Source organism: Rhipicephalus microplus, chromosome 8, assembly GCF_043290135.1.
Source record: "Rhipicephalus microplus isolate Deutch F79 chromosome 8, USDA_Rmic, whole genome shotgun sequence".
In the NCBI taxonomy this organism is placed as follows: Eukaryota; Metazoa; Arthropoda; class Arachnida; order Ixodida; family Ixodidae; genus Rhipicephalus; species Rhipicephalus microplus.
The window spans coordinates 72,518,191-72,529,131 of NC_134707.1; the positions used below are offsets into that span (position 1 = coordinate 72,518,191).

At 40.5% G+C, this 10,941-nt stretch overlaps 1 protein-coding gene across 1 annotated transcript; it reads right to left on the reverse strand.

The window, feature by feature from the left end:
- Window positions 1–585: 585 nt before the first annotated feature.
- Window positions 586–10,618, reverse strand: LOC142769158 (uncharacterized). The gene is made up of 6 exons (XM_075872115.1): window positions 10,364–10,618; window positions 8,598–8,648; window positions 6,749–6,805; window positions 5,690–5,794; window positions 2,186–2,242; window positions 586–965 (listed from the first exon to the last, which is right to left on the reverse strand). The coding sequence occupies exons 1-6, from the start codon at window positions 10,464–10,466 to the stop codon at window positions 955–957; spliced, it is 384 nt and encodes a 127-aa protein (XP_075728230.1). The 5' UTR covers window positions 10,467–10,618; the 3' UTR covers window positions 586–954.
- Between the last annotated feature and the right edge of the window lie 323 nt (window positions 10,619–10,941).

Consider the following 10,941-nt stretch of genomic DNA (forward strand, 5'->3'; position numbering starts at 1 on the left):
TTGTATATATTTAAAATAAACTCGATGTTAATCACACCCTTCCAGAGCCATGCAAATAACTACTTTCAATTTAAACTGTTTTACATCATGAAGTGATCTTCAGGTATTACGAGTCACATAGGTATTTACATTGTAGCTTTTTTCACCTGTCAGGGGAGTTGTATTTTCCCGCTTTAGTAAAGCACTAAGGCGTCCATATTTTCTGGGGATCTTTTGTCTATTCAGCGTTCTATTTATTATCATAAAAACAAATGTCACAGTCTGTCAAATATTTATTGTTTGCTCCAGATACTTCATTCCAATCGTAAGTAACTATCAATACCAATTGTATAGCTAAATCTTCACATTGTGGTACTACCAGTGAGGGGTATCTGTTTCGTTAAGAAAGGTAATACCAGGTTGTTGGCAGGCTCGGCTTCTCGGTCTCTACGTGGTATTGAGCCGGGTGCGTGATCCAGTCGTGTTCCTCAGGATAAAAATAATATTATTTTCCTTCCTTCCTTCCGGGTAGCTACGAGTCATAGTGGACCCAAACGCGTGGTAATTCAAAACCACTCTGCCCCGGTTAGCAGTTGGGGAAGATAACTGTTCAACGTCTTTAACTGCAGCACAGGTGGAAAGAAAGGGTGTTTTCATGCACGCATTCGAAAAGTTGGGAGTCGTCCAAATTGTTTTCATGTGATCTTCTAGATCTTTTATTAGGCATTGATGCCAAACAATCGAGGAATGGTTCTCATTCTGCTCTGAAACAGCCTTGTAGAGCACCACACAAGCACAGTATCAGTCACGAAAAAGGTCTCTTCTGTGACACTTTTTTGGGCACTTAAACTACAAGTCACAACAAGCGTGGTTATGTGTCCCACAAGTGGTTCTCTGTGGTGTTCTTTTTTTCTCTGGAACGTTACAACTTCTGCCAGATTGCCGATGAGGTAGTGTTGCGCCGTAGTCATGTTCCTATCCGGCCTCTACGAGAACAGAATGAACGAGAGAAACAGGTTTAGCGATTGTTCTGGTAGACACTTTAGCAGCTGGGTGTTGTGAGGTTTGTAATGGGAGTGTAGGTATCCTTACACCGCCATGCTGTACCGTGGCATCTGAGCGCGGCGAGTACTGCATCTCGTAGTTCAGGCAGCACAGCTATTGGCAGAGGTTGTCAAGCGTAATTATTGTGGCCCGATTGAATACAGTGACTGTATAGTTCTTTTGCTGAGAGGAAACGACAACCGGCAGTTTCAGATAACAAAGCTATTTTTTAAAATAATAAATGTGGAATAAATTCGGATAAGCCTTGCCTGCAAAGTATTGTCAGACTAAAAAACAATATCGTCTTTAACGAGGCAACGCACCACGGAACTATCGAGATAGATCAGAGGTGGTGCAAAAAAAAAAACAATATGAAAGTGATTTAAATTTGAAGTTTTTTCAAGCAAAAGTATATTGCTTTTTGAGGAATTGTTTAGGAGAAAAAGATTCATTTATTGGCTTATGTCGCAAGCTTTTCAGTCGCATCACTTCATTAAAATGCTAATAATTGTCCTGAGTACGCAGTATTCTCATGCAGGCGTTCCTTCATTTTCAAAGTTTTCAAAATAGGCATCTGCACCAATTTGTGTTTCATATCAAAATTAGTGCATAACTGCTTCGGGGAAGAATAATGAGCATAAGGCATTAACTTTGAAGCAGTTTGTTCAGCAATCGGGTGAAAAAAAATGCTAATTCACGTTTGAAATGCAAGAATAGCGGAGAATGAATTAGTAGGTAACCTATAATCTGCTCGGCGAGGGGCACTACGTCTCCGATACAAACGTGATAACACACCCCAGCGTTATAGTTGACTGTCAAGTTAGTTGTGGAATTAACTTCAATAAATGCACCCCAACTACGGTCTCTTCAGGCAGGCTGCAAGCGCTCAGTTTGCCCAATGTTCCGACATGATCTGCCTACTTTGCACCTACTAATTGCGGTTCATAAAACTTTGTTAGTAACAGCCATTCACAGTAAAAAGACAAACAAGATTAAATCTCAATGCATGTGTGATGAGTACCTGTATTCTTATACCACGTGTATTTTGACCACATAAGTGAAGTTTTACACGTTAGAGTTTTACACATTATCATGCGAATGAATATTCCGCCTATTAAAATGATCAAGCTTGTTTGCAGGTACATGATAAGCAGATACATACTGGCCTTCATTTTAGCGTATGTCCTTCGACGTCTTTCTGGACTTGGCACTGGTGCTCCTGCGAGTTGAGATCAATGAAGGCATATATTTAATGAGATTACCTATTTGTTGAATCGAAAGCAAACGTATTGCCGCGAGGGTGGCTGTTAGTTGAACTTTACCGCAAAATATATCACATTTTTCAAACCTAGGCACCTCAACATCACCGCTAAAATACGTGAGTGAAGCTTTAGAGTATCGTATAAAATTATTCTGATACAAGTGAAACGCAGTTATTACGTTGAATAAAAACTACTTATTACGGCGATCAATATTTCTTCATTATGTAGCGCAATATTGCTTCAGCGTTAATACGGTGACACGGTTAGTGTTAAATCATTGTATGCAGTGGACAATTCACTTACGACCCTTGCGAAGAGGATAAAGCAAAGGCAGTTTTGTATTTCTTCTTAGTAAGTTCGTGAGCTAGTTAAGCTATCTAACAACGGAGGATTACAAACGAGCTTGATTGATTTGTAACTCAGTCGGCGTCTTACTGAAAAATGTTGTAAAATGTATTTATGTTCACGCATTTTTTACGTAAACAATATACCACTTACAGGATCATCTTGCAGATGGTACCATTATTGAGGTAGTGCACACTCATTCGCCGTTGTAAGGTACTAACTTACATCACTGTGACAGATAACGTAAAAAAGTGGTAACACTGTATTCCACATGGTTAGGTATCTTTATCATTAGCACCCCACTTTGCAGCCTTTATCTCATTACACTCATTCGGTGACAGGTACTAGGGTGCTATGCAAGAGTATCCTGACTACTAGAGCAGACGAGTCAATTCTGAGCTCACTTGTTTCGATGTGCTTTCAGTTCTGCGCGTGACTTTTCGATTCGTTGCTATCACGTTCGTTGCTTCGCCTTTCCGGCAAAGCTGTAACTTTTTTTTGGAAGAGGGGACAGCATAAGACAAAGTTATCATTAACTTGGAAGAGATGGGGGCGGGGGCAGTCAAGGCATACCCCTGCGCAATTCACGCCTCTGATCAATAAATATTGAAATGGTATCTGTACGAAACTGCTTTCGAATGCGTGTGAGTTGACGTAAGTATACACGTGAATTCAGGTAAAGCCTATGCTAAAAGAGAATATATAAAGCTTTAGTTAGGCAAAAAAGTAAAACTCACTCAGACTTACTCAAGAAATACATATTACGGCTTGGACTCACTTGAACATAGACTGACCAACAATTTCTTGAGCCGAACTCACTAGGACTCACTCTTACTAAACTATTCTTCCACTGCGCTCACTCAGACTTGGAATTTCGAAACTATTGCTCACTGAGACTCACTCCGACTCAAACTCGATCTGAGTGTGATCTGAGTGTAATCACACTCAGATATGAGTGTGATGGAGTCCGAATGAGTCGACTCATGAGCGAATTTGGCGACAAATGTGAGCATTGCTCCTCAGCAAGAGCAAACGGGGTGAGTGGATCCTATCTTCGCCGTGATCAGCGGTCAATTCAACTTAAGCATGAACTTGGATACGAATTTGTTGATTCTTGGCATGCCTCAGTTAAACTCAGTCATGGAGCTGGTGTGTCTGTCAAGCGTTTGATGCGGTGGGCGCTAAGCAGGCATAAAGGAGCTTGTAACGACCTAGCTTTTTCCAACGTTTTGAGTAGGTCGTATACTAAGCCTCTTTCTGAGCCAAGACTGCAAAAATTAAATCTAATATTGATGATGCTAAGTAGCCAAGGCTTGAAGAAGAAAAGCTTTGGGAAGTTCGTGAAAATTTTTGCAATGCGCGTTGCAGCGAAAGCATGAAATTGCTAGAAGAAAGACAACCAGAAGGCGAAGAATTGATCATTGAACATAACACCTGCCTGTTATGTCTCTATTCATAAGGTTTCAATAAAAAGGCTGTAATTATCTTGTTCTAATTAGTGAAGCAATAAAAGATGTGGAGCCAATTAGTTAAGGCATAATTAGAACAATTCACTTGCCATCGCAATAGGTAATTCTTATTAGTATTAGGAAATCATAATAATAAATGTAGGGGGTAATATTTAGAGTGGTATTGCTCTATGTTCATGATTGAGGTTGGGCTAATTATTGAAGTTAAGTTGGAGGGTATACTGGCATGTTTAGTTAACGCAGTCCTACCTTTATATGGGTTTATTAACATGATCATACTAAGATGGCATGTAATAACTTTGGTTTTACCACGACTCGGTTTAATTGGCTTGGTCATAGCACGTCTTGACCTAACTGGTGAATTATACCGCCCACCTAAATGACTAATTAGCTGGTCACGAGGGCTAGGATGCTTGCATGCAATAAAGACGTCAATGAATGTGAGCGCTCACCGTGCACAGTTCTAAGATGTGCGGACCAATCACGATGATTAACACGTGGTCTCAGGTTTAGCTGTGGTCGTCATGTTGTAAGGTGTTCAGCCGAAACTAATCTCAGATGCCTCCACAATGGTTATTCTAAAGGAGACTTAGTACACGTAATAAAATGTTTGAAATGAATTTAAACAGCCTTTGTCTTTGAAAAATGTTATACTGAGAAGATTCTGACACCCCCTTTGCATAAGTGCAGTTCTGGACTCCATAGAACGAAAAACAAATGAAAGAAGATGCTTCAGGTTTGGCAACACCGTCCAAATTCGTCTACTGCTCATAATTTGATTTTCGGATTCATCGTAAGTAGTAAAACTCTGCTAGCTGAGGGGTGGATTTGAATTTATCGTACTGATCGCGCATTCTAATCAAAATGTTGCGGAGCTCGGAAATATCCTCAGTCTCACCTAGTTTGGTGCATCCTACTTGGAGCCCTAAGTCAATGCGTGGTAGTTGAAGACAGCTTGAGCTCATTCGTTTCTCAAAACTGACACACATCACCAAAAATAATACTGGGTCATGTTAGCATATGAGTGACGCTTGTGATTACGTGCGCAAATAATACCACGACATAATATTGCAATAAAGCAACCATCTTATGTGGCCAGTTGCGTCTGCGTCATGGATTCTGTATTTTTGTACGATAGATTCTTAGCGATTCCTGTGAACTAGCAGATTAGGAAGAAATAGCATGCTTATAACTTTTGGTTGCGTGAAAAAATCGCGACCGCAAGTAATAAAAAATTGATCACGAGTATGTAGTCAGTGTAGTGTGCAAGCGGATTTGCACGCCATTTAGTTGGCATAGATTCTTTTCATAATTACAGTGGCGGATTCAGTAGCATACGTTGTGTACTTATGTGGACATTTTGCAGCAGATGGCAACGTTGAATTCGGGACTACATTTATTTTCTGACTTCGACACATTAACTATTCAGCGCTGCATGTATGAAAGAAACTAAACTCATATGAACCACTACAGAAGACAAATTCAATTAAGTAGGCTTAAACAAGGTTTCTACTTAACATCTTTCATTTGTTATTTTTCGAGTATATCAGTAGCCCTTTTTGCGGGCCTGTATATGACAAAAATACGTACTGCGAAACAGCCTATTGAAAAAAGAGGGACGTCCTCCTGGTCTTTGATGTGCCCCTGAGCTTAAATGACTTGTTTCTTGAGGCACCCTTACATTTTGGTTTCTGTCTGCAAGACAAAAAAAAACCCTCAATATTGTATAATTTATACTTTTCTAGGTCTTTTAGTTTGCCGTGCTATCGCTAAGAATGAGTAAGTTTACAAATAGCACGCACAATAGCCTATGAATGGTAAACCATGCTGGTGTAGCGGTTACAGTGAGTATCGTGGGTTTTATCCCCACCCCGGCGGTCATACTTTGATGAAGGTGATATACTGAAGACTCGCGCATCAGACAAATGCTATCATCTCTTGCATACTTTGGTCAATCGTCAAATTACATCATTGGACACATTCAGCCAGCCTACGCTTTTGTTATAAACACAAGAATAGACGACTGAGAGCGGCACACTGCATGAGGAGCGCTGTCTGACGCAGCTATGGGAAATAGCCTTTTGTAACGTCCCTTTGTGATGCTACATTGTCCTTTTCTTTTGTAGGGAATCACCTGATAGAATGCATGCAAACACATCATTATATAAACACACCAGCAGGCTGACAGGCAAGAGCATCTATCTTGATCGGACATAGTCTGTGACGCCGTGGAAGGAGCGTGCAGGCCTTGCGAATAGGTATGACGCGTTGTGGAATGGCATCCTGTGGAAGATTTTTTTTTTGCCTAATAGGGCGAGTGCCTAGGCCATGTATCTTGTCTAAGTGGCGTTGCACTGCATGGTAAGTAGTTTTTCTTTTGCCACCATTGTCTCCAAACAGGCGGCACATTTACAATGTTAGTGCGTGCTTGCCTGTAAACGCGAGTGTCGCTGAAGGCCAGGGGAATTTATTCTCTGCACTTCATACAGCTTTAACGTTCAATGCAACTGCATACGCTTTATTGGTCTAGCACTCAGCTAATTTTCGTGCCAAATATATGAGTGTTTACAATTAGCAAAACATTTTAGACCTGAGTTCTTTGAAAATATACAGCTCTCTTGCGAGCTCGTGTGTGAGCAAAATACGTACTCCCAAATATTCTCGATAAGAACGGTAATTGCCTCTGTGGAGATACGGGTGATCCTCCTGTAATATAACAAATAGAACATAAAATACATATTTTTCCTGTTTCCCATATAATATGTGATGGAAAGCTGTGATTGATAAAGAGAAGCCGGTAATTCAGAGATATATAAAAGGTCACCTCAAGCGAAGAAAAAAAAAAGGATAGGTCACATGGCTTGAAAGAATTCCATAGTATATTTCACACTTAAAAAATATATAAACGTGCAACCTAAGACGCATGGGGTTATCTTGACAGTATTGTACCTGCTTAGACTTACTGGAGCTCTATATTACCACAATAGCGTTAACGAGATCATTTCGCAGAAACTCCGGTGTCGGCGTCAGTGTCGTAGGTTGTGAGTGCAAATCATCATCTTTGCGTGACCGAAAAATTTAGAAATATGCAACAAAAACAAATAAAAGAATTGTGGTTCTGAGTCGGAGTCAAACTCGGGTCGTTTTCATTGCAAGTGTGTGTTTTACCACCAAGCCATAGCTCTGCTTTTGAATACGGGGAAAATAACTTCTTCAGCTTGGAAAGGCACTGAAAGCAACTTTCATGCTTTACAAATAAACGCATCTTGTATACATACTTGACAAACCAACATAAATTGATGCGGTAATAGTACATGGTACAAACGTACATTGTCATAGGGTGTCAAAACATGGGAGTATCACAAATACTTCATAGGTTAAAGCCAGTCACACGCTACAAGACGCACGCTCGCTACTACCCCCTAAGAGCCACGTAGTGGCTGCATAGCAAGTTGGAAAATATTCCATACACTAACTGTTTGAAGTACACTCTAGGAACAGAATATCGCTATCATGGCCCACTTTCAAAGGTGAAGCCCAAAGGTTCCCAAATTGCGTGGTTCCTGTTAACAAATTTTATTGTCGGAGAAAAAGGGTTTTAAGAAAGAAGCAATGAGTGCATGCTTCTGCGCTTATGCAGCCTTGCGGAACAAACTCGTTCACACTAAAATAATGCTATATTATTAAGTTTACAAATAACTGGAAGCTCACACTGACTCAACCAATACAGTTCGAGCTTCGCGGTTCACTCCGGCTACGAGTCTTCCCAGCTTTTCTCGACGGCGCTCACATGTTCGGTAATGTTCTTGAAAACTGCGACGGCGGCTGGATAAAAAACCTTGTTTTTTATCCAGTGGCCGTGAAACTGCTCTCACGTGTACTGTGACACATGGAAACTTTCCTCAGCCGGACTGACTGAAAGGCTGACTCTCGAGAATCGCTTTCATCGATAACTCTTTTCATTCAAGCTAACCAAGTATCATTCAGTGGAGCGCAGTCACAGTTATACACGTGGCTCACGTTTGACGTCTTTCGCTTAAATTTGATATTGTTAATACAGGGTATAACATATACATGCAAAATGCCTCGATAGTTTATGTAGGCTTCATTGATGTGACACAGGCAGGGTACCATGAGCGTCTATTTCGACGACACATTACGGTGACACAATCACTACCCTTCTTGTTGCCGGTGGTGTGTCTAGAGCTTATGGCCACAGATTTTAAACGTGACAACATCACGAAATTAAAGTTAATTATTCAAGATCACGCACGCGTCTGCATCTTCAACGTGCCTAGTTCGGCAGAATAGTCTTGAAATCGGCAGTTACTTTTGCATAAAAAGCCAAACCATTTGCCAGTTTTAAAGCCTAATTGCGAAGTTGGCCCGAGATTTGGCTTTAACCGGTGTTCTAATGACGTGTTTCATTCCGTGAGTGCTGAAATACTACTTCGCTTTAGGTTACGAACGTAATGAAATGAAACAAAAAAATACATACTTTGAAAGGGACCGCCTGGAAACGTTACGACCAGCTCCGTGATATTTGAAACTACATGAAGAAGAAAAATTCTAGAATGAAGATTATAATAGGTAAAGCACCACTGTCACTATTTTCGTACGGGAAATCATGCTATATTTTTTGTATAAAAAATTTATTAACTTTGTGTATGCAATCTTTTTCTCGACATTTGCATAACTTTTATGACCTTTGTTAGCGCTGTAGATTAATCCAGTGTATTCATAGACACTGCTTGTCTTCGTCGAATCAGAAGTGTTCACGTTTACTCTTTCTGCGTACCTCTGTTTCCTAAGTTCATTTATTATAGGGGCTTAATTTAGAATAACACGGTGAATCCAGGCACAATGCTATATTTTCGGATGTCTCTTTGGTTGTATTATTCTCATTGCTGAGCATATTGGTCAAAACTATAACTTTTCAGGTGCACCAAGGTCGAGCGGTGTGTTTCCTCGTCACAGGCTATTTTCTGCTAGACATAGGGAGCAACAAAGGCAAACGACTTCTTGAACAATAGATTAGCGTACGGTTGGACTGACCTCAGAGTTGCTTGTTGGACCTCATTGACACCACCTCCGTACTTGTAGGTTTACATGGTATTATTTTCGTAGAAATTCGTTCAGTATTGTGTAGTACCCTTTACGAAATTCGCACGATTATTATACTTTCGTGGCATATTAAGCCTTGGCTTCGCAACCGACACAGCTCAGTTGCGCCATTTTTACCAAGTGCCGCCATTTGTCGTTGTGAAAATCCTTATTTCTATATGCGTCGTATCGCTGCTCTTTATTAAATACACCTTTTGGAGCTTTGAGATGGCAGTTTAGCCAGCACTAATATTTTCCAGAAAGTATCACTTGACAGTTGTGTGACTACGGTAACGTGCACATTATTACTTGACTAATTGCTGCTTTGTTTCTTTTCTATGGAAATTCAGAGCAGTGAATAGAGCAAAAAAGAACCTTGGACAGTGGCACACATCCTCGCTGGGTGATTGGCTAAAAACCAGGTAGTTTTCAGAACTTTTCAATTATTTGAATAAATGTCGTCCATTTATCTAAAGTAGTAGTATTATAACAAAATTGAAAATCTACCAATAAATGAGTACAAACACAGGTAGTAACACTTAGGTGCGTTATTTAGAAAATAGGTATAAGGAATGAAAGCCCAGTTTAGAAAATAGGTTCTATGATCTGAATATTTTTGAACATTTATTAAACTCCCCCTTTCGGAGGTGCATACGTAATCATGGAGGTGGTGGCTTTCTGCTAGGACATTTGGGAAATAATTATCTATAAATAAAACGCACTTTGAAAATAGGCTGTACGATCTGAATTTCTTTGAACAGTCAATAAGATTCCTATTTCGGTGGCACATCTGCATTCATGCATCATGGTGATAATTTTCCGATAGGCCGCACGCATGTAAATGGCGCATTCCCAGTAATGCGGCGAACCGTTGCCCTCGTTCCTTCAGAACCACCACTAACTCGTGGGACCTACCTATGCCTGTCGCACATATTTATTTATAATACCAATAAGTGTTACCACAGACTCCCTACATGAAAGCCTGGCCCAAGGACATCTGCACTGTCACAAGTGAACCAAGTTTACTGTGACTGAGTCACACATTACCCCTTTTCCCAGCAGGCCGGAAGTGCTAAAATGTGGATAGTTAAGAGGTCTTGTGGTGCATTCCATACCAAGTCTAGTTTACGGTGTAGACTTGATTAAAATAAAAATACGTACCCCGTCGACCTTTTAACGAAGCCACGCCGGGCCCTTCAAACGTGAAGAAAAGATACAAGCTCAAAAAGAATAAAATGTGTTCGTGAAAGATGTTCATTCTCATATGTTGTCTGAAACCCAAACCACCACAAAGTTCCTATTAGAACGACTGGCTACGGCAATACGACAGGAATAGCGGTGCATTCCTATGTGCCTGCGCCGTTTAATCTTGGTGCACCGCCGTGATGGATGCTCAAGCGCTTTGCGAAACGCAGCCACGATGTGCCTAGTTCACAGAATAAACTACCTTGTCTAATATAGGCCCATTAGAGTCTTACACATGACGTTCTAGTGACGCTTTCGAGACGTGATATCATACATAGAGCGTACTACGTCACCGATGATAGCGCTAGAAACTCGCGGGAGTTCGATTTCGTGGAGTGAAAAGAATTTATCTCCTTATCAAAGAATCATTAAAAATATACAGAGTATACGAAGTGATTTTGGCCTGTATTTATTTTATTTATTTATTTATACTGCCAACCCTCACTTGAGGGTCATTACAGAGAGGGAAGCATAGGATATGGAAAGTAAATACA

Bases quoted from the DNA above. Each gene is read 5' to 3' on its own strand.
- LOC142769158 (XM_075872115.1), bottom strand. From the start codon at position 10,466: ATGAGAATGAACATCTTTCACGAACACATTTTATTCTTTTTGAGCTTG. The intron at 6,806-8,597 runs GTATGTATTTTT...GTTATATTACAG, and splicing joins TCCAGGCGGTCCCTTTCAAA to GAGGATCACCCGTATCTCCA. The intron at 5,795-6,748 runs GTACGTATTTTG...TTTGTCTTGCAG, and splicing joins CTTATCGAGAATATTTGGGA to ACAGAAACCAAAATGTAAGG.